Here is a 23,239-nt window from a genome sequence, read left to right as displayed (position 1 = left end):
TGTCCTAAGCAACATTCCATCCTGTCAGTCATTTCAGTATCCTGGGATATTAAAAATTATTTCACAGCCTCTTAGATCAGAACAAATATATGCCAGTCTGCAATGCCTCATGGGTGCTCACTGAGAACCAAACCCTGCTTCTTCTCTGTTTACTGGGATGGTTTTTTAATCTCAATGATACATATTTTTAGTTTCAATAACAGGCTCGAAAAGAAACATCCCAGCTCTTAGCTTTTGTCCTTACTGGCAAATCTCATGTTTTTGTGTGGAAATGTTAACATAGTATTTGCTATGACTGGCTAAATGGTCATGGGACAAGTGGCCATTGATGAGGAGGGGTGACAGATTAGATGGGAGAGGTGGAAGTGAGAGAAGCCCTCTGAGCAGCCATGGGGACCTGAATTCTGTTATGATTACATAGGTAAACAGAGTTCATTTCACCAGCTAATGGCAAAAACACAAGCCCAGCTACTGCAAGGCCCCTTTCTTCCCTGCACTGATTAGTTCTCTCAACCTTTTTTTTCTTTTTTATCTTTTAAGAGCAATACAACATGCTATTTGCAGTCCTGAAAATTTGAAGTACTGCAAAAATCTCGGACAAGACTCTCCAGTTCAACACAAAGTAAAAACCCCAAGCAAACAGAAAGTTGTGCCCTCAAGTCCTGTTCTCTGCATGCTGCCTTTTGAAAGCTCTTTGTTTCTCATATTCTTCTCATCTATCAATAGTACACCACTGCTCCCAAAATAGCTTCTTGAAAGACTGCCACAGAAGGATCTAGAGTACCCAGCTGTATATCTGGACAGCGAAAGGGTAGAGACCATGAATTTTTTTCATGGCATATATCACAGCACTCTTCAGATCCCTTCCTAGCCAGCTTTCCAAAGACCTCATTCTATCACAGTGGATGGATGGCAGCAGAAGAGCCAACACACACACACACACAATCCCGTTTTCTGTATCAGGCTTGCCTGGGAGGTGAAAGTCTGTGTATACACACAATTCCTTGAGCTCAGAAAAGCACTAAGTGCTTTAAGAATCCAAAAGCCCTAAATGCTCCCCTAAAACAGAGCCAGAGATAACAGACTGTCCTTGTGAGAGTCACGTACCAGTAAAATAAGTAAAATGCTTGAATTGCTCTTCAGAATGGGAAGTAAAGGGTTAGCACAGTTCAGTTGATCAGACATGCCAAAACCAGCTTCTTCAGTCTCAGTTTGATTGCAGTCTTCCCAGGAAAACCAGAGTTGGAGGACCTGGTGTCCAAATCTGCCCATAAGTTCAGGGTAGCGCAGGAAAAAATTCAGCAGAAGAGGACAGTGAACGTAGACCAAGCCCAGATCTGGGAGACTATCCAGGATCCTCTTTATGGCACACAGTGACCTCTGATAAGAGTGTGGGAAGGAAAGGGAGAGAGAGAACAAAATAACAACTAGATAGTGAATATCCAAAAGCTGAAGTGATTACAGTCTACCGCGAGAAAAAGTCACACTGCCTTCTGAGCAGACAATCAAAAAGATCAGTGAAACATCATTTCATGAGGCCCATTTGCATCACAAAGGCTAAAAACCTTGTGGGCTTTATACAGTGCTCAAAGCTGTGCAGCAGCAAAAAGCCATATGGGAACACTAGAAAGCATGCTGCAGAGGCTGGGGATGTGTTCAGGAGATTGAAGCTATGAAATTTATAATATTCTGTATGTGAATTCACAGCCTATCCAACGCATTTACACTTCCCACACATACATAAGTTTATTCAATCAAATCTATATCCCCTAGTGGCTTTTCACAGTTAGCTTTCCAGGGCGTAGATGCACTGCACACCTTCCACTCATTCATCACTCATCACATACATCAAAATACGTTCTGCAAGAGGGTTGATGGGGGTGGGGATGAACCTTGGTTAAACTCCACAGAAAAGGTCCAAGATGTAGGAATGAAATCTTCTTTTACCGAGTCCAGGTCTTTGCCTTTGTCCTGACACACAGCAAGGAGGTAAAGCACAGCTCTGAATATGTATGGAGGGGGACAGTCTCCACAGTCCTGTGCTGATAGAAGGAAACTTTTTATGGCTAAAAATAATTCTGCCTCTGGGACAAACCTGCAGTCAAGGAGATTGGAGAAGAAACAGGAAAATCAGACAAGCCTCATCCACTGAAAATTGGTTCGTGATGGCCACAATAACCCATAACCACTTGCCTTGTATACTCTTGGCTCACCTGTCCCCAAGGGTGTAGGCAAAGTATAAGAGGAGTATGAAGCAGTGCTGGTGGCTGCAAAGAGACTGATCCAAACAGAAAGATTCAGGGTTTTCAGTCAGGAGGAGAAGGCTTTCAGGAACTGTGTAGTTTAATTGAGGCAGGCCCTTCTGCAGGAGCTCAGACATCTCCTGCTCTGGAAATGCAACCAGTATGAGCAGAACAAGTAGGGATGAGGAATGTCTATGCTAAGGCAGAGAGGTATGGGGGGATCTGCCTGCCCTTAACTCAAGCATATTAAATTAGGGAAGCTCCTGATCTGAGAAATATCAAAGCCCACTGACTATCCCCACAGTCTGCACACAGTACATGAAGTAGCAAGTGCACCTCTATGATTTGGCATGAATAGAGGCCTGAGACCTGATCTAACAGAACTGGCCATGAGGATGAAAAGAGGCTTTTGCTTTGAGGTTCCCAGCTCTCTGCCAATGCTGCCAGTATGGCATCTGACCAACACCAGTGGGAATGGTGGCTTTTATGATGTGGAAACTTTCATCTCATTTATTTGGGACTTACCTACAATGGAAAGTTACAGTACAGACAGGAAAGCTTTATAAAGTAAACCAGAGGAAAAAATGACCTTAATCCCCAGATAAGGGTGGTTCCTTGGCAAGTAATATTGTTTTAATTAAACCATGCACGGTTGTGCTAATGAATGTCACTGGGTAAGCAAACCCATAGATAAATGAATCACATTCATTCAGTTAGGGTTTCATACTCTTCAAGAGGCATTCTCTGAGTGTCATCTCCTCAGCAGACCAGTCTAAAAAAAAGCTGAAAAAAATCTCAATTATGTGTGTCTCCCCCTTCCCTCCTCCCCCCCCCCTTTTTTTTTTTTGCCTACTGCCTAAATAGAGGCTGGCAGGACCTCAACTTAAATGAAGCAAGTTGTTTCCTTCCCCAGACTTGCCCTCCTGAGAAGAATCTCTCTCCTTCTCCATGGCAGAGTAGAGGCTCAGGCACAAGTTGTAGAGGAAGCTGGAACATGCTTGATTCAAGACAGGATTACTGTGAAGAACACCAGAAACATACAAAGGAGAAGGCTAGAAACCTCTTCACACTTCTAATATCACACAGCATCTGCCAAAACTTCAGTCACAACTCTGACAGATGTGGCAGACACAGTAGCAGTGATGACAGTGAACATGCACGGATACCTTGGGACAATGTCAATACAGCGAGGTACTCTCACAAGTCCTGCAAGGGCAGGACCCCTAACATCACAGAGAAAGAGAGGTGTATGAGGGGGGTTCCCAATACCTGATACCATTGACAAACTCCAGTAAGGAGATTTTGGGGCAATGGTGTTTCCAGGGATGAACAATTAGCAATGACAAAAAATTACCTAAAAGCTGTGAGAACAGTTGTATTTGCAGGCATTTCCCTCTCTCTAATGATTTCCTTGCAGAACAGGACATAACCAAACATCTTTGTACTGTAACATAACATCCTTGGCACCATATGCTACTGTATTCACAGGCCTAAATCACTCCCCACACACACCATTCTCAGGCACAAACATCCCCACTTTAGCTCCCTCAATGGTGACCCAGACTAGGGGTGCTGTATTTTTTTGTCTACTCTTTTAACGAGTTGAAGTCACAGGGAAGAGGACGTAAAACATCTCTGCAGACCCACAGAGAGTCTCCTCAAGTGCTCTTCAACCGAGAAATCATAACCTCTGCTAGAGATGACCATTTGCAATATATGCTGTTAAAGTCTTCCTTATCCCTCCTATTTATTACACATTATCACACCAAGAGGAACATAAGTAGTGGTAATATGTGCCTAGGAAGTCAGAGCTCAAATGGAACTGATGCTACTGCAATTCTTTCCAAAGCACCCACTGATTTCACTACTCCAAAATCAGGCTGCTGTATCCATATCTGCACAGCTTACAATGGTGCACAGAATTCTCACAAAGCTGCATACATTCACCCTCCCCCTACCTAACTGCTTTTCCCCTTTCTCACAGCTTTTCCATTGTCAGTTACTGTTTACTTTTGCAATAAGATACGACTCTTGAGTCTTTTAGGCTCCATTCTTGCCTAATTCAGGTGCATTAGATAGGTGTGATCTGCTTTCCCATCTGGAAATTTTTGACTCACTATCAATATACACATCACAATACCTTTGCACAGAGCAAAATCTGGCCTTCAGCTCCAAAGTCAGTCGGATGAAGGAGGAAGACACTGGAGAGAAAGGAAGACAGAAATGTCTAGAAGAGCAACAAGTATGTCTGATGAGGGAGAAGAGTACGCAGTCCCATAATCATCCCCACACATCTGCAAACAAAACTGTTGAACACGGCAAGCCTTCCCGGTAAGAATGCACTTGTCAGGCTTTCTCTCCCTGACCTTCCCAAGGCACACTACTCTGATCTTGATTTGGAAGACAGTATCTGAGATTCATTTGCCTTCTCAGGAGGAGAAGGAAAGATTTGCCAGCTCTACATGTTTAGAAAAGAGGAATTCTATACATCACTCTCTGATCTGCAAAGAGTAAGGAAAACACAAAGTCAATAGATTTCTATATAATAAAAGTCAACTGATAATTCCAGCATAATCCCTATCTACAGAAACAGGCAGTTCTGAATATTCCAGAGGAAGGGGTAAAGCTGACACAATTTACTTATCTAAAATAAAATCTGTCCTATCACCATTCCTAGACCCAATAACTTTTTCATCCTACTGAACATGACTGCACACTCTGTTCTTACCCACATAAACATGTAATGTAATCCTCCACTGAAAGTCTCATTAAGCTCATTGCTTCAAAATATGCAGTAGCAGCAAGTTCTGTCTGTTAAGCAAAGCAGCACAGAGCACATGATCCTATACCCCCATACCCAGCTTTTTGGAGAACTTATCCCTCATGTTCGGCATCACTGTAAACAAGGTATTAAGGGCTGATATGAAAACCTCCATCACTGACGGGCTGACAGCCCTTTCCAGGTAGCTCTGTGGAAAGAATGAAGAAAAGATCAGATGGGTGATATGCAACACATACAGAAAGCAGCAGCTTTCTTCCTGCTTCCCACTGTCCCAGAATATTAGATTTCCAAATCCAGATAAATGGCACTAACAGCCCTGCTATCAAAATGCCCAGCAGCAAGTACACAGGTTTACAGAGCATTTTGAAAGCAACTAACACTCCCCCACCCAACGTTTATGAGCGATGCTGCTAACTCTGCAAGACATTACATCAAACAAGAAACTCCCTCCTGATTCCAGCTGGCAACCAGTTACACCCTGACGTAACAACTGACATTACTGTCCATGTTACCCTAGACATAACTACTATTACAGGTCAAATGGCTAATTCTGCAGCAAGGCATACAACGTAGGACATACACTTAAGTACAGCTGACTTCAATACCACTTAACACCTGTGCTTCAGCGTTTTGCTGAGTAGTAGCAAATACAGGCATTTAAGTTCTCTGCAGGGTCTAGCCCTAAATGGTTTAGAACAGAACAACTCAACTCACTGTTACAGAAGGCCACGGGGCAATTTTACCACAGTCCATAATTTTTACCTAAGTCCAACGAGCAAGAAGCAGCACACTGACTCCAGCTTTGCCAAACTGGACATGCACTGCACTCTGCTTTCAAGGCTGAGAACAGCATGCCAGCACTGGTGCCTACCAAGAGAGTGTTAAAAATACAAAACAAAAAATCTCCAAGCCCCCAGCAACTGCAAGAATTCATATATCTGAAACTGTGGCAAAGCGCAAGGAAAATTTACTCAACATGTGGGACTGCATCAGAGTCCCACCATTTGGATAATCCTGCTCTAAGTGTCTTAGTGACAGGCTGGCATGGAATACTAAAGCACAAATGACTCTCCATTCCTACTTTTTAAACTGTATGGCCTTACTGAGCCACATGGCCTAGTACTGTCCTTGCTGTGTAGGCTGGACAGGCTCACCAAAACCTTCTGGAAACAACAGCTCCTGCATTCTTAATTTTCTGCAACAGCCAGAGCTGCCATGGATTAGGTAACATGTCAGGTATGCTATGGGGATTGCACAGTCTGAAGAAAGACATTGCAATCTATATGGAAGCTTTATGAATTTCTCCACCCTCAGACACTATACACTCCCATTTTGCATGAACGCATAACGCTACACTTGTCTCCAGAGAGGCAGCAAGTGCTACAGCTGTACTTGGTTTATCCTACATACTCTCTTCTCAAAATGACTTTTCCCACCATCTTTCCATGCTTGAGAGTGTCTATCCAGGTACCCAAGGAATAGACCAAGTTCAAAAGAAACCCTACCATGACCATGGGGATGCAGAGATTGTCACAAATCCTCAACAGGAACTCAGAGAAGTTGCTTAGAGTGTCCCTGCTCTCAGAGCTGGGGGCAGTGAAAGCGTTCTCCTGGGCCATCGGGTCGCTCTGGAACTCCACTGCTAATCTACACATATACAGAAGACAGCAGAGGAGAGAGGAATTCTCCCCACTCTGTAAAGGAAGCTGGGAGATACTACATTTCCACCACAAATTTCACCATTAAGGACCCCAGGAACACACAATGGGTTGGAAACTCATCTGGCAGTAACACAGTTACTTCTTGAGTGAAGCTATTAAAAGTTAGCAATGTTGTCCAACTGTACCACAAGTTGGGAAAGGAAGACTTAACTTCTTTGAAGGAAATATCTTCAGTGGGAGGCCTCAGTGAGACAAGACTGAATGTACTCAACCAGGCCAGAGTGGCTAGAGCAAATACAGCAAACCTCATAACAAACAGCCAGCAAACCATTCAGCTAAACCATTCAGCGAGCCATTCTAGAAACCATGACAGAAGCCCAGTGCCTTCTAACACCATGCCAAGACACTGTGTCAGTGCAGATAGGGACACTGGCTTCTGGCTGTTTTATCCAAGCCAAACTAAATGCAAGTGATGCAAGGCAAAATAACTAAGTTGGACAAACTTCCCTAGCAGCAGATCTGGTTTCCTATGCAACATATCTTCCATCTTCTCCTGGCCAGTTAAGGGATGGCTCCCATCCAGCAAAACAGGAAAAGCTGGTGCGTATAAACCCACATGCAGTAAAATGACACAGATATAAGCAAATACAAGGCCAGCAGCTGGACCAGATACATATTTGTTAAATGGTTAATCCTCTCCAGCAGTGAGACTGCATAGCCCAGGGCACAAGAAATGGAATATGGTTTCACATATACCTTCCATCAGTTCTTACATCATTACCGGATTTCAATAATGATACCCTCCCGTTTCTTTTTAATCTTATTTTCAAGCAGTTCTTCAAAGGCCAAAGAGATTAAATAAACTGATAGGTCTCAGTCAAGTTTCTTGGGAGGCACCTGCAGGTACCACAAAGTTTTCACTATCATCAGTGTTTCACATCCCTCACTCTGGAGCTTCACTGACAAGTGCCACACACTGAACTCACCTTTGATACTTCAGTGGTGGGACTGGGTAGAGAAACTCAGTCATGATGTATCAGGACTCACACCCACAAACACCCTCCCCCCCCGCCCCCGCTAGTCCTCACCTACAAGCATTTCTGAAACTTTCCAGGGTGTTGAGCAAGAACTGTCCCTGTCTCTGAGGAACTCTGCTAAGATTTCTGTTTCCTGGGTGACTCTGAGACACTGAGAATAGGAGATCACCCTGTTAAAGGAGAGAAGTCTTCAAGATCTTGTGTTCATTGTGAAACAAAATAGCTTTCTTCTCCAATACCAGCAGCAGAAAAAAATATATATTTCACTTCATTCACTTCCTTCACATAGCTGTCTCATTGTTATTGTGCTTTCCTAGTGAGGGCAGAGTCAGAGGGCTACCGTGCTTTCCCGAAGGAAGGCAGAGTAAGAGAGCTGCTAGTTCTGCATTGCCCTGTCCCTTGAATAGTACAGTATCTATTGCCATGTTTTGGTCTAGTGTGAGTTTTAAACAGTTCAGCTAATGAGGCTTCAAACCTTTCAGGAAAAACATAGTATTTTTTCAAATCCATTTTCCTCCAATCACTCTTTGGACAAGGCTGAACAATTCCTCTTCCTGCTCAGCACTTAAATCTTGGAAGTTTCCTACCTGCCTCCTTAGGCTTACATCTGTAAGCAACCATCCATGTGCCGGCTGTTGTTCCCACATAGCGTCCCACCAAGTTCAGCCAGAAGGGCACTGCAATCTAGTTACATCAAGCCAATCGCATGGCTGGCAATTCAAAACTCCTGGTCTATAAATTCCTTCCCCATTTGATGCTGAGACACCTTATCAGAGGGGCAATCATTTCTCCTTTCCTCCCATTACAGACTGCCTGGATGTTCTTACCCTTCACCTGTTTTCCTTCCTATAAGGCCCCTTATTCTGAATAGGACACCAAACTCTGTGTGTGCAAACAGACTGACAAATGTCTACCCGTCGGGTGGAAAGCAACTCCGTTATCTCCAGGCAGAGAAGACAGAAATCAGGTGTCACACAACTTGGGCCGCAGATCTAGAGACAGTTCAGCAGGCATTTGGGTCTCTGGTACTCCAGCAAGATGTTCTTGCCACTACATACATACTTGTGATTTAAACCCACATGCTCCTAAGCCCACAGCAACGGGGCCCAGCCCTTGTCTTTTCATTCGGCCATCTGAAATGGGGGCTCTCCTCAGGGGTGCACAGCTCCCAGTACCACATCACACTAACTGCATGTTCCAGGAACAGGAAAGGATTTGCAGTTCAAATAGCAGCTAATAATTCCCTTGCTGAGGCATCTCAGTGCATGCAAGTTGACCCTCTTGATCTGAAGGCACAGCAAGGCATGGTCTTTGCAAAAAAAAAGAAAAATAAATAAATTGAATAAGGCAACCTACAAGGTGGGGCCCTGAAGAAGGGGAGGTTCAAATGACTTTGGAGCACTGGACACCTAAAGGAAGCAGCACACTCAAGTGGTGTCCCAGGTATCTTCACTGATGTAGAAAGAGCATTCACCAGCATCCATCCTCAGCTGCCTCAGAGACAAAGGTTGCTGCCATCTCAAGGCATGAGGATCAAAAAGAAACACCAGCAACCCCAACAGACACAGGTGAAAGGTATGAAATGTACACACAACATCCACACGCTGTGCTAAGAAGGTCATTCCTGCCCTGCTTGATCCTACCAAGGGGCAACAATGACTCTTGACTTACTGCATGTCTCTTGTTACTCTGTGGTGGGGAAAGGTCAGCACATCGCTTCAGCACTGCCTCCAGCAGCTTCTGCAGCTCTTCATACGGGACTGGAGGGGAGCTCAGATGGTCCTTCCTGCACAGGTGGAGAGAAAGAGAGCATGCACATTCCCTGCTAGGGACAGTCCAGGCAGTAAGGCAAGACCAGCAGGAATAACTGCTCCTTCAACAGCAATATGCCATTGCCACCTCTCTCCAACACAGCATACTAAGGCCATGCTCTCCAAACAGTGCCTTCATACAGATGCAAGCCCAAATACACCATCACTGCACTCAATGTCTGCCCCACTGCAATCAGGAGGTTTATCACTGTACACAGTCTCATGCTTGCCATTATCTATCCAGATAGGGCACAGAGTGACAAAGCCACAGTAACTTATGTACTACAAGTCTGCCTGGGACCCTAGGTCCTTGCTGCAGCAGCTTGCTGCCTACCACAGCTACGCTGCCCTGACAGCCCTCTTAGGTGGGTAGCTCTGTTGTACCTACACCTGTCTCAGCCAGAATTCCCGCTGCAGAGCACACTCACCCACACAGCCACAGAGGAGTCACAGAGACCAACATGGTATCAACAGACCCATCTGAAAAAAAGCCTGTAAACACCTTCTTGCCTACCTCAGAAAGGCTGCCACAGCTTTCACAGCCTCCACTGCCACCTCCAGCACTGGGCAGTTCACTGTTTCCATCAGAACATCAATGGCTTCTTTACATACACCTCTGTTTGTGAATAATTTGATTTCCACTGGTTGCCTGAAAAGAGGAAACAGCAAAGAGAATATTGTCAGAATAAAATAACTGTAGCACCCTCTCTTTATTTCACCAAATGGATAGCTGAGCCATGCGGTTCCATGCTTTTCAGTATTTGGAGCCAGCTGCTCTCAAGGAATGCAGTCTCAAACTTGAGAACGTCTGGAGCCCTTCTATGGTGAAAAAACCCACAGCTTGGATAACTGTGTGACTGTGCCAGCAAATACTGATATGAAAAGCACATGAAAAACAGGCTCTGCAAAACATAGTGATCCCTCTGCCTAGGACTTTATGCTGAGCCCATCTGCTCTAGCATTTGAGGATTCATCTGAAAATTCACATTTTTTGGTAAACATGCAAACACCACCATCCTAGAACAAGGACAAAACCATGAGAATAGCTTCTCTCATAGTCCTGTGGCATTTCTAATGCCAGATGCTGCCAGGACAGGGACTTTCATAAACTTGAAAAGCAATCAGGAAAATAAACATAACCCAACTGTTCTGACATTTTTTTATTGATAGTGAGCACTTTCATTGTCACCTTATGGCACGACACCTTTGAGTTTTCCACACCAGAGCACCCAGGGATGAGGAGTCATTAATTCTGTCATTGGGTAGAGCTGTATAAATGGCAGATAGGGGTCAGCTGGCTCCTGGCAAGTCAGGTACATTTGGGAAGAAGGGGGGAAACAGGCAGCTACATGTGGGAAAGGGGCACTAACAGCTTGCCAGAGGGCCTCACCAAAGAGACCAACAAGTGAAGCCAGAGAAGGAGAAGCACAGCATGACAGAAGTCAGACTTGAAGCCAAAAGCATTCCCTGTTATTCAGTTTTCACAAACATGCCTGATGAGTGAGCCAGGAGCACACGCTCCCATGCACAATTGAGAGAGAAAAGTGAACTTCAGCAGAAATTAAATTAGTAGCCCAGCTGCAGGGTAAAAAGTTAGCAGAGGCAGAAGCCCTCCTTTTAGTCGCTCAAATCCAGCTTGGCAGTCGCCTCACATTCTGCTGTGAGAAAAAGCTGTGAGGTGGGCAAGGCAGGGAGAAGGCCTTGTGGAGCTCAGGAACCAGGAGCAGTCTTTGGCCCAAGCCATGATAAGGGGTATGCTGAACCTCATGTTGTTTCTTCTGCTGATACTTTAATTCTATTAATTCCCTGCATTTTTTTCCTTTAATCACTGACCTTCTGAAGTAAAACACCTCAGAAAAGTCTTCACTGACTCATGCAGGGAGGAAGGGATGGAGGAGTACTGCTGACTCATTCAAGAGCCATAAACCCACTTGCAATATGGCACATTTTGATTTCTTTGGGGCCTGGGGAAAAAGCATGAAGGACAGCACTCCTGCAGCTTTGTGCACCTTCTTGTCTTTGGGCCCCAAACTGTGCCCGCCACTCCAGTGGTGCTGGGAGAAACAAGGAGCACTGCAGGGAGAGCTACCCACCATTCCTGACACTTCTAACAATGCAAATGGAGACGGTCAGTCTTGCCTAAACAAAACAACAGAATCCAGCTACAAGGGAAACAAGGAGCAGAGATTCCAAGAGGAGACCTCTTCCCCCACCATGAGATAGTTTTAAATAAAACTACACTTCTAAGGTAAACCACAGTGAACTGGGGAATGTGTGTGCTAGAAAATGAGAGTAATTGGGCAGAGTGTTCTCTCCGCTTTACAAGCATTAACGCTGTAATTAGTGTTTCCCACATTCTGGTTTCTCTTTTTGACAGATCCCACACTGGCATCATCACACTGTTCCAACACTGCTGCTTTTCTTTTCCCTTCTTTCCCTGCCACTTGCTACAGAATTGATGATGACATTTCCAAAATTCAGCTCAAGGACTCTTTTGGGAGAACTAAGCAGCAAAAAGAAGCCTGTGACAACAGCATGACAAGACAGGAACAAAATCACAGAGGCAGAAACAGGAAGCGTAGAAGAAAAACAAGCCAAGTTTTGCTACCCTTTAGTAGAAAAAGAGAGAAAAAAAGTGACAGAAAACATTAATATTTCAACCTGGAACTTGTTTTTCCTGTTTGAATTTAGCTCAGATGAAGACACAGGATCAAAAGCCATGGAATCTGCACGCGCCATTTTGTCACAGAGATGCACTTAGCAGGAGCTGGCCTGCTCACATACACCTGGACCATTCTAGCCTTCCCCTTCTGTCCTGTCTACTGCTGAGAGTAGAATTTGCCTCTCAAGTAGACAAGGAAGCAGGAAGAAGCAGATACGCTGCTGGCTGTATGTACAAAGAGGACACGCTGGGAGGTTCAAAAACAACCATCAGGCCCTTCTTCACAAGGATAAGGGAGATGTGCTTGTTCAGCAACATCTTTCAAACACAAAAGGCTCTGGGGCATAGATACTTGGTTTCAGAGAAAAAGCCTAAACAGTAAAAGCCCAACAGCTTCCATCCTGGGGGCACAAATTCTGCCGGTGCAAACCAGACAAGGGGCAGCCCCTTACCGTTTCAGTATTTCAGTGAAGAGCAGGAGCCCTTGCTTGTGCAACTCTACATTGTTCAGCTGCAGGACATCTCGGAGACTCCTCACCAGAGATTCAACGCCTGCATATGTTCAAGAGAAGGCACAGAGAAGGCTTTTAACACACACCCCAAAATCCAGAATGGGACCAAAATGAATTTTTAAAAGGAAGGAAGATTTCAACAACGATTCTTCTGAGTCACTGACAGAAACAACAACTGCCCAAAACTGCTGTGTTAACTCAGCTCCCTCATAATAGGCCTCAACCTCCACTGCTGGAGGAAGGTCCAGAAGAAAGGAAGGAATTTGGCTTCTTTTCCTAAATCCATCCTTGGCATCTTCACAGAAACACCTAATAAGTCCTGAGGTAGTGTCAGTCATGATGCCTGGCTATTATAATGCACATGTGCTCATTAGGAACTTATTAGGTCAGAGACACTGTAAATTCAAGCTATGAAAACATTACAAACATATCTGGTGGGTACTCATCTTCAGTTCTTTACCCATCCTGACTGGAAATGGTGATTGTTCCTAAAGCACTGAAATTCAGCTAGAGGCACAGCAAGTGCCCACAGTAATACTGCAGTCACTCTGTCAGACAGGCATGACTCACCATAGACTGTGTGACACTTCGAGAAGAAAAGGCGCTCTTCAGTTAGGAGGAGCAAGCAGCAATATACTGACCAGATGAGAATTTCATTGGTGCATGAGAGACACTCAAACAGGAATTCTGCAAACACACACAAATAAGGAAGAGGTAAGGGGTAGTCTGCTCGCAGCATGGCACAGCTGCTCCTAAAACAGAGTAAAGGAAGAAGGAGGAAACCAGGAAGCATAGCAACAGCCACAGGAAGAATGGTTATAGTATGAAATGGCAGCAATGGAGAATGCAGAGGATACTTGGAGTTACGCTAGTTTTCAAAACAAAGTGACTAGAGAGCAGAGTACTGCAGGCAGACATCTTCCCAGCACAAACTTTGCAGGCAGGAGCTGAATTGTGGCTCTAGCCTTTGGCACAAATGAAGAACCACAAAGCCAGCTTTACCACAGACACAGTGATATTTTTTCTCAAAGTTTTACATCTCCTAAGGGATTTACAAAACCAAAGCATTTCTGTCTTCTGAGAGCAGAATGAAATAATGAACCATCACCCACAGTTGGATTTCAAAGCTAAATCCTAGGCCAAATTCTGTACAAATTCACAATATTTAGCGGGATAAGATGCGATTCCAGCCTGTTAAGGCTTTGGAGCTATATTGCATAGGCTGGAATCTAAACAAAATGCAGTCTCTCTTGAGACAGGAGAGACCTGGGACTAAAGGTTTTAAAGGAAAACCCAGAGGCTGCAGGAGGCAGCTAGCAATGTAATGTGGTGAAGGGCACTCTGCTCTCTATATGGTAAGCGGACTATAAGCCATCTGCACAACTGAAGTCTTACAACTGGGAGACATGGCTGATAAAACATTCCCTAATATCATTCAAGCGGGGGCTTGGCCTCAAGGACCTGTCCAAATTCTTGTTGTGACATCTCCATTCTGCCTGTTGACAGCTGCTTCTATACTTTCAATTGAAAATTTATTCTTTACTTCTCTTCCTAAAATCACATTAGCTATTTTTACTGGTACAAAACAGTCACTGCACAGATTATGCCATCAGTGGATTTCACAGAGCCAGAGTGACTCCTCATACAAACAAGCAGGATGGGCTTTGATACCAGGAGACAAACAACAGGTGTTGCTGCACTTCTTCACCTGGGACATCTGCATGGATAAAGGCAGGAGCATATCTGCTGGGAGAGTGAACCAGCACTGCTGCCATACAGTGAGAACTTGCTGCCTGTAACATCTCATCTCTGGTCAACAAAAGCTGTTGGGAAACAAAAGCCAAAAGGAGGGAGGAAGTCAACGGTGCATATATGAATAGCAAACAGTTCCCTCTAAATTTTAAAATTTAAAAAAGAAATGAAGATCTCTCTTTTGACATGTACTTCACTGATCAAATTTGCCAAGGCAAGATAAAACATGGCCAAATACACTCAAAAATGCAAAATGAAAATCACAATATAGAAGACTATGAGTAAGGATAGCTCTGCCCCCATGCCTAGTTATGCTGGCACTACAAGTGCTGTATCAGACCTCAAGTGTCAGTGAGTAAAACCAGGTGGGGCCACAAGGAAAATTTCCCCCCTCCACACTGCAGGAATGAATAGTGGGATGATCTATGGGGGTGTCTCCATTTTCCACTGCAGCCTTTTTTGCTGGTCAATGTTGGCAACAGCATAGTCAAGTGCCTGAAACAAAGATTTATTACAGTCCAGCAAATTCTTTAATTCTACCAACAATTCACCTCAGAACAAGGGATAACCTATTAGAAAGACATAGGCTGCATGTTGCAAGACTACTTCACCCATCACCTTTTTGAGAACAAGTGGCAGTGGGTTTTCGCCTTCTAAAAAGTCAGGGTTCTCAGACTCCTCCTCTGTCTTTGAATTATTCATAAGAATGGACACAAAATGGTCGGATTTCAGCAGCTCCTTAAGCAAACCTACAAAAGAGGGAGTGGGAGCAAGCATCACATTGGTCACATGAAGGAGTACATTAACACAGGAGTACTTACAGCCTAAGACTTATTGCCAGCTCCTCCCCTATCCTGCACTCCCTGCAAAGCCCCTCATCCCATGTTTAGGGAGCTTCTGCTGACTGCACGCCCGGACACTTCCATGAGCCACAGGTCTTGCAACCCCATGTTGCTGATTCTTTTTGCTCGGTCTGATCTCCTCCCTCTTCCTTCTTGGAGATGTGCATGTACAATGGTAAATGAACTCAGGAACAACCTAGCTGCACTGTCTTCTCTGCTCCAGTACCTTCCTCTAAACTGTTTCTTGAGAGAGCTCTTGACCTGCATTTTTCTCCAAGCTACAGTCAGTGACACAACAACAACCACAGATTTTCCACAGAATACTTCCTAGAGAACTTGTGTTCATCTTCCCTTTCTACTTTCACAGGCTCTTACTGAAACAGTTGTGTTTAGTTAAACAAAAAATCAGTATAAAAGTATAGAGCATTGCTACATGTACTGATGCAAATCATCAGAGTATATTTCAGTACAAGTTCACAAGGGGTATGGCCTGAGCTGTGGAATTCAACTTTTAAAGGAATCATCATCCATTTCCAGTAGCTGAGTAGATGATCTGAGGAGCAATCCAATTCCTGCTTACCTCCTACATGAAAGAGGAATTCCCTGGATGGTTTGCAAACAAGCAATGCCAGGAGGGCTGGAACTGCGCTCTTCAGCACAGCTGATAAGTGCAGTTGGAAGCATAAATGCAAAAAAGTATTATTTCCACATTAGCTTTCTAACCTAAATAACACATGTCCCACATCAGAAGATTATATTTGTTAGACTCCATTCCACTGCTCTACAGAACCCATCAGTCTGTGCCTAGTGTTTGCATATAGAGACTTTGACGGATGGTCTGTTCCTAGGATGATAACATCACATTGAGATGGGTCAAGCTGCAGTACAAATGCTGAAAGATTCAGTCCTAGGCAAACATGGGGCTCTAGGGACAACAGAGGGCTGGGGAAGCTCAGCAGCCAGGCTGGGTCATGAGACTGCTATGCAGTAATAGAAAGGATCAGCTGTTTCAGACAAGGCTCCCCTGCTACAGCCTAATCACCTAGAAGTTTGTTTAAGGCTCCTCTAGAAAACAATCCACATTATGGCCTCTAAACTACCCAAGGCTTTCTCCTCTCTTCTAAGCATTCCCTTGCACCTTACAGCTTCTCTGAGAAATGCCTTACCCAAACAATTAACCTGTAGCTCCTTTGTCTGTGCATGTCTCAAAGTATTCAAGAAGAGACCACACAGCCTTTCCGTGAAGTGTGCTGAGAGCCGTTCTGTGCCAACAGGAGAGGAGTACAGCTTGCCATACAAGTAGCAGACAGCAGCCTTTACACCTTCATTTGGATATGTCAAGCCCATCAGCAGGTGATCCACTAAATTACCTAGCATGAGGAACACGTAATGGCAAGCATTCACACCAATGAACTGACATTTCTAAAGCATCCATCTATTTCCCTCAAAAGCCTGCAGAAGGCCACTGGACAGACCTGTGCACGCAGATTAATGAATGTCACAATTAAGCGATTAACTACTTCACCTCCACATCTCCACCTAATCCAGTCAAACATTTACAGACATAAGGAATGCTTTTAGGAGTCTCTGAGCAGAGGTACAGAAACAAATGGCTGGAGGAGTTCACTGTTCCTCAGATGAAGATCCATCACCCCAGCTACTTCCAACAGCTAAGCATGCTCAGCACACCCCTGGGGGCTGAACCAAGGAAAGAAAAACCAAATATATATCACCTGCAAGGCAGACCTACAAATCTCAGTTCACAGAGGCTGGTTTTGCCAGGCTGGCAAAGAGTACAATGACAAGCATGCTATTAAGGTACTGATCTGCAACCCAGGAGGCCCAAAAGCCACTCTACCTTCTGGGGCAGAGTTCTTGTGAGACCTTCGCAAAGGCCTGCTGGGGGCAGGGGTGCACACATGTGTATGTGTATTAGGGCTGTGAATACTACCTGGATGTAAACTTCAGTGGGGCATGACAGATTACTCACTGTGCTCTACCACCAGTAAATCAGCTAAGACAGGGATGGCATCTGCCAGCTTGCCCAAGAGAGTGAATGTGGGCAGGCTGCCTCTCAGGGTAGTTGCTTTGCACAGCTGCAGATGAGACAGAGGAAGAAAATGTTTCACCGATGAGGACACAATACAAAGGCAGAAATGTACACCAAACAGCAAGCTCTCTGTGATGCATAATGCTCCAGAACAGGATCTTTTCCTAAGTAGGGACCTCTTCACCATTTAGGATAAATCGCAGGAAAACCCTGGACACACCTACTAAGTCTCCAGAATGCAGCAGTGATCTCTTAATTCACCCAAGAAGCCTCTTACTTTTTGCTCCTCTTCCTCCCTCTCATCAGCAGCTCTTATATGAGGAGATGAACCAGCTGAACTTCCCACCTTTGCTATTTTCCTAGGTTTTTATACCCTGTGGGACCATCACAAATATAGGAATGAAGAGAGCAAGAGCCCACTGATCAGCTGCAGGTTGGGAAAGCTCCTTTTATCACTGACACGGTAAGGGAGGGAAAGAAGAATCTGAGAAAGCCCACAGCTTCATGAGAGCATCATGAAGCCATGCAGCTGTGAGGCTTCCCAGGAACAACAGGAAAGCTCCAGAGCAGACACCAATACTGCCGAAATCACAGGAGGGGAGCTGGCATTAGGACATCCTGCTAGAGCAGTAGCTGCAATTTTGCAGGGCCTCTCATTCCTATCTTTCAACCTCTGAAGGATTGAAGTGAAGGGCAGGGAACTCATCTTCACTGACCTCTTTTTGGCTTTCATCCAAAACACAGCGTAAGTACTGCTCCGACTTCAGCTCCACTATAAGCTGCACCAGAACTAGGCAGAAGAAACAGGATCAGTAATTCACATCAAAGGGCACTCACAAGCTATCTTCTACAGGGCTTTAGCAGAGGAGTGAGCAAAGAGCTTAAATGTTAAGTGAGCATGGAGGTGCTGACAGAGCAAGGTAACATCTGCAATCCCAGTACTATTATTTCTGAGAGGCCAGCCTGAGCCTTCTGCAGCAACACCACAGCAGTCCTGTTCTAGTAGCACAACAAACCATACATGGAAATGAACCACAAGTGACAAACTGAGCATCAGGACACAAAATAAATGCAAGAAACCAGGAAAAGAAAGAAACAAATACCTTGTTTAAAACCATCAAAACTTCTGAAAATTGAACAGGGAAGGATTCCAAAAGTATGAAAATTGCCCTTTAAAGACATGTGTTTCCTGAGAAGACATGAGAATCACAATTGCTGACTATGCTTAGATACAGTCTGAGAGCTCCTCCTCTACTACTGCCCCTGAGATAACGGTGCAGTCTGTCAGCCATTTCTACACACTGCAGTTATCTCATATACCTTTCCAGAGAGCAAGGCCTCACCTCTCCTTGTGTTATTCACCTCCTCAGCCCCAACTCAGGGCTGTTATTCTTGTTCAAAGCAACTGTAAAAATTCTGTCCACTCTGTCCTAGTAGAGGAAATCAACAAGAAACTACATTTACCAGGCACCAATTGCAAGTGCTGTTTGTGTTCTAGCAAAGCATCACCAAAAAAACCAACAACAAAAAAAAACAAAACAGGGACTTCTAGATCCACCATCTTTTGGTAGCTCCAGGGCAATACCAGAGGTTTACCTAGGAGACATACCTTAGCCAAAAAAAAGCTACAGGGCTCAGTAGAGGCATAGATATATAGATGTTTTAATGGTCCTTTCTTGCCCAGAACTCTCAGAATCTCTAAAAACCTTCAGGTTAAAAACCACTCAGTTAAAATGGCTCTGTCTGAGAGCATCCACCTTGCAGAGGAATGGTAACATGACAGAAAACCTTCTCACCTTTGTAACACCATGTCAAGTACATGCTTGAAAACTGATAACCCTCTATGAAATGAGCTGATCATACCTCTTTTCATCTGTTGTGGCTGGACAAGAGGAAACCATTGCATTGCTAATATCACTAGACTCAGCAAAGATGCCCAAGGTTAATTGGACTGCAGAGATTCCCTTCTCAGCCCTGCAGGCATTGCCTCCAGATTACAAATGAAGGACTGCTCGCAAAGAGAAGCCTGCACAGCTAAATCCCAAATACTCTATCCTGAGGAGAAGCACCAGATCCCAAAGCTCATTGAAGCCAACAGGACGATTTCCATTTGCTTTGATGAGCCTTGGGTCAGGCCTGAAGACAAGGCTTTGTTTACCACTGCTATCCATCTGATGCTAAATTTATTGTACACAGAACCTGTATGAGACTAATATTTAAATCCACGTGTCTGCTTCGCCCACCCTTCCCCCCTCCCCCCCCAAATATCAAAACAGTCTGCTCACCACCCTGCACTGAAAGACAACAGATGTTCTTCCCAATTTAAGACATGTAGAAGCTGAACATCTCACTATCTGTATTGGACTAAACACAGACTCAACTTCACAAACCATCAGTATCTGAGACATGGCATCTGCCTCTCACCTTCTAGGAACAGGTCCAAGGCACTGCTGTCTTCCACAGTATGCAACATCCCTAAAAGATAAGCAACAATCAATTGTGGAACTCATTCCTGCTTGTGATTATCAGTGTTGCAATGTCTTCTTGTAAAAAGAGCTGCAAATCCTTTTAGAACTGTTTTGTTTTTTCCCTGTTTCACATGACACCAACCTGATTTTGTCAAATGAAGGGGGGTACTCTCAAGGAGTATCACAAAAGATGCCTCCATAAGCAGGCCACAGGGACATTACGACATTCAGCTGGAGCTCCCTCTCTCATTCTGGCACCAAATGCACCCTTGGTTCACTCAAGCTCTATCCAAAATTTACATATTATTACGTGTACCCCCAAACTTGGACTGGGAGCCCAACTGCTCTAGGAGTTATAGCAAGCACAGTAAAACCCAAAGCTATCCCAAAACCATTCAACTGTAAACTCTTTAAAGAGAGAGACAGAATTATTATTTAAAAATAGGCAAGAGCATTGAAATGCAAACACAACTCCCTTATCTTCTGGGGTATTAAGTGTTAGGGTCATACAACATAGGATTGGACTGGCCATAAGCACTGCTCCCTCCACATCTGTATAGGACCATGTACGCAGACAGTGTAAACGAGAACTAAACCTGCAAAAAAACTCTGTTTCTAACATAGCTCTGTTTCCAACATATGCACAGCACAGTTTGTGCAAACCAACTGGGAAAACACTGTTTGAATTATTCATTGTGTCAAGGCATGGGAAGGGGCTTGTAAGTCACTTCCCCCTGAAAGAATAAGAAACATCTGTGATGTGCAAATGAGATCTGGGAATTAATGGAATCCAATATATTTATTCTTTGAAGGCTCTTGCATTCATATCCTCCACCTTTCTCTTCCTGCCTTGCTGTTGCTTCATTTAGACCATTATTCCTTCTCTGTCAAGAGTTTAGTCAACATTTCAAAGACCTTTCCCCCAGCACTGCTCTGCAAACAAAAACCACTAAGAGATGTTCAGGATCACAGAGACTGTGGTTGGAAAGGCACTTTCTGACATCCCTCTGAACACTGTCTTCTGCTGTGAGTCTGACCCTCCAGAAAGAAGTGGGTAATACAGTCCTACAGCTACAAGAATTTCTACAGATATAAAGCGATGGTGTAAAAAAACACTACGTAGATAAGTATTTTGCACATTTGATATTAAATCCTACAGCATCTTTTCAAACTCACACTTTCATTTCTGTACCAATCTTCATGTAATGCTACAGTTCAGCAAGATTAGAAAGCACTGAGGCGTGACAGCAGACCAGAAGGCATTCTGGGAAGAGCCATAAGCCAGAGCACTGTGTCTGACAAGACTTTAAAGACAAGCTAAGATACTTAGGAAAAGTGCAAGAGCTTCATTAGCATGCTAATTCTGCTCTTTGGTGAATAAGGAAATTAATTAACCTATTCTAAATCAAATGACAGGCATAGTTTTCCACAGGGAATATAATACATCTAACATGGAAAAGTGGGAGTATAGAAGTAGTTATTAGTAGTCTCTATATTCTTTTTTTTTTTTTTAACATGGAGAAACCTCACATTTCTTCATCCATTCAAAAGCAGATGAGAACTGCCTTCTCACTGCTACTGTATAAGGCCACAAGGGAGCTCTTACCAAAGAGCGTTCCTATCAAATGAACACAGAGCCCTTCATCTGGTGCCAGCAGTCGGATGACTGGGAGCGCCTGCCATGCCAAGGCATCACGGAGACGGGAGAGCGTGTGTTTCTTACGCACCAACTACAGATCGGAGACAATGTGCCATTAGCACTTAGGTCCACACAAAGCTGCTGCTCATGCCATCCTAGGGGGAAGAGCATCCCAGCACATCTGGGCCCAAGAGCTTAGCACCAAGATACACCCAGCCACCTTCGAGCCCCAAATTGGAAGCAGGAGATGGAAAAGCCAGGGGTGGGGTGGGGTGGGGTGGGGTAGGCCCCTCTGCGGGGCCAGCACAGGCTGAAGGGTTTGAGGGCCCAATGCTCCAAGGCTGGGGGAGGCCCGGGGGAGGCTCTCGGAGGCCAGCAAGGCCCTGCACAGGCAGAGGGTCCCCCCCGGGGGCGGGGAAGAGAGACGGCGAGGGCGCTGCCCACCGAGGCGCCGTTGTCACCCAAGGTCTCCACAGCGCAAGCGAGGCAGAGCGGCGGGCGCAATGGCAGGGTCCAGCGCGCGCCGTGGCGACCGGGCTGCCGCGCGCACGCCGCCGCCGCCATCGCCCAACGGCCGCCGCCAACGGCCGCCGCGCGGGCGTAGTGCGCATGCGCGGGGGCGCCCCTGAGGGCGGCGGCCGTTGGCGGCGGCGCTGCGCCGCCTAGTGAGCGTTTCCTCCCCCGGGATCGGGGATTTCTGCGGAGGCAGAAGGAGGGCGTGAGAGCTGCGCCCCGCCGCCTGCCAGGAGTGTGCCACCTTGCAAGACGGGGGCGAGGGAGGAAATGCGTGCGCGATGTAGCCCCCTGGAAGTGGGTGCAGAAAGGGGAGCGGCAGGGCAGGGGTCCCGCTAGAGTCAGGGAGGGGGACGCGGTAGGAGTTTGGGGGAGGACGTTCCCCGCACGCTGTCGTATGGGGAGAGGTGGGGTAGGGCCTGAGCGAGAATTTAAGAAAAGGAACCAGATGGCAGCACTGGGGAAATAAAATACCCGCAGGGATGGGAGTAGCAGGGATAGAAAGAGTGTGGGAGAAGAAAAATGGTGTGAAAAGAGAGATGAGAGCAGAGCCGATAAAGCCAGGAAACGGACTGGAGGAACTCCAGACTCAGAGCCACTGTTTTAAATGTGCACAGGGGAGAGTGAGGGGAAAGGTGGGAGGAGACCAAGAGTAAGGAAACCCAGGACCTTTGATTTCAGTTAGTAACACTGATTTGAGAGAGTACTGACTTTCCCCTTGGTATGAGAGGTGACCCCAGATATATTTATGGTATGTTTAGACAAGCTTAGCCAGACTTTTTTTTTTTCCCATATAAGAGGAAAGAGTAAGAGATGGGGTTTGCCTACAGTACCAGCAGGTATAAAGCCAGCCGTATATCTGATAGTTATTTGATTATTTCTCTTCTCCATATTTTCAGATAAATATTTCACCTTTTACTGAAGATTTATATGGAAGAAGCATATGTGAATTTTGATCCAATTTTTGTGATCTCATCCAGGTAAGACTCACAAGGGGCCTACATCTGTTCCCATGTCCATTCATGTCTCTGAGCAGAGCACCTCTGAGCAGTGTCCTCTAGTTGCATGGGCCCCTTCTGAGTGGAGGGCACAGCTCAACCTCTTCTCTGGTACCCTTTCATCCATGTGTGAGCCCTCAGCCTTCACACACCTTCCTTTTCCTTTTCCACTGGTTGTCCCCTGTCATTAGTTGCCTGTTCCCCTCATGTTTCTGTTTCACTTAGCTCCTTCCCCTCCCAAGAGGGGCTGATACTTTGTAGGGCCTGGC

The 23,239-nt window shown here is 45.2% G+C and overlaps 1 protein-coding gene and 1 non-coding gene across 2 annotated transcripts in view; one reads left to right on the top strand and one right to left on the bottom strand.

Moving 5' to 3' along the window:
- The window catches only part of MEI1 (meiotic double-stranded break formation protein 1), a 41,494-nt gene extending 18,508 nt beyond the window's left edge, over positions 1–22,986 (bottom strand). Inside the window, exons 1-21 of the mRNA XM_067296271.1 lie at positions 22,964–22,986; positions 21,904–22,156; positions 21,427–21,550; positions 19,777–19,827; positions 18,069–18,142; positions 17,293–17,398; positions 16,469–16,672; positions 15,079–15,209; positions 14,417–14,531; positions 13,279–13,395; positions 12,649–12,748; positions 10,049–10,183; positions 9,395–9,509; positions 7,775–7,893; positions 6,531–6,672; positions 5,101–5,212; positions 4,384–4,444; positions 3,163–3,260; positions 2,214–2,388; positions 1,948–2,095; positions 1,108–1,380 (exon numbers count right to left, since the gene is read on the bottom strand). Coding sequence (XP_067152372.1) covers positions 1,108–1,380; positions 1,948–2,095; positions 2,214–2,388; positions 3,163–3,260; positions 4,384–4,444; positions 5,101–5,212; positions 6,531–6,672; positions 7,775–7,893; positions 9,395–9,509; positions 10,049–10,183; positions 12,649–12,748; positions 13,279–13,395; positions 14,417–14,531; positions 15,079–15,209; positions 16,469–16,672; positions 17,293–17,398; positions 18,069–18,142; positions 19,777–19,827; positions 21,427–21,550; positions 21,904–22,156; positions 22,964–22,986 — 2,676 coding nt within the window. The remainder of the gene's footprint in view (positions 1–1,107; positions 1,381–1,947; positions 2,096–2,213; positions 2,389–3,162; positions 3,261–4,383; positions 4,445–5,100; positions 5,213–6,530; positions 6,673–7,774; positions 7,894–9,394; positions 9,510–10,048; positions 10,184–12,648; positions 12,749–13,278; positions 13,396–14,416; positions 14,532–15,078; positions 15,210–16,468; positions 16,673–17,292; positions 17,399–18,068; positions 18,143–19,776; positions 19,828–21,426; positions 21,551–21,903; positions 22,157–22,963) is intronic.
- Positions 22,847–22,959, top strand: LOC136991187 (U5 spliceosomal RNA). The gene has a single exon (XR_010883231.1). It is a non-coding gene; the product is annotated as a U5 spliceosomal RNA (small nuclear RNA).
- Positions 22,987–23,239: the final 253 nt, after the last annotated feature.

This window comes from Apteryx mantelli, chromosome 1 (genome assembly GCF_036417845.1).
Source record: "Apteryx mantelli isolate bAptMan1 chromosome 1, bAptMan1.hap1, whole genome shotgun sequence".
NCBI lineage: Eukaryota > Metazoa > Chordata > Aves > Apterygiformes > Apterygidae > Apteryx > Apteryx mantelli.
This window is presented reverse-complemented; position numbering and strand designations above follow the sequence as displayed.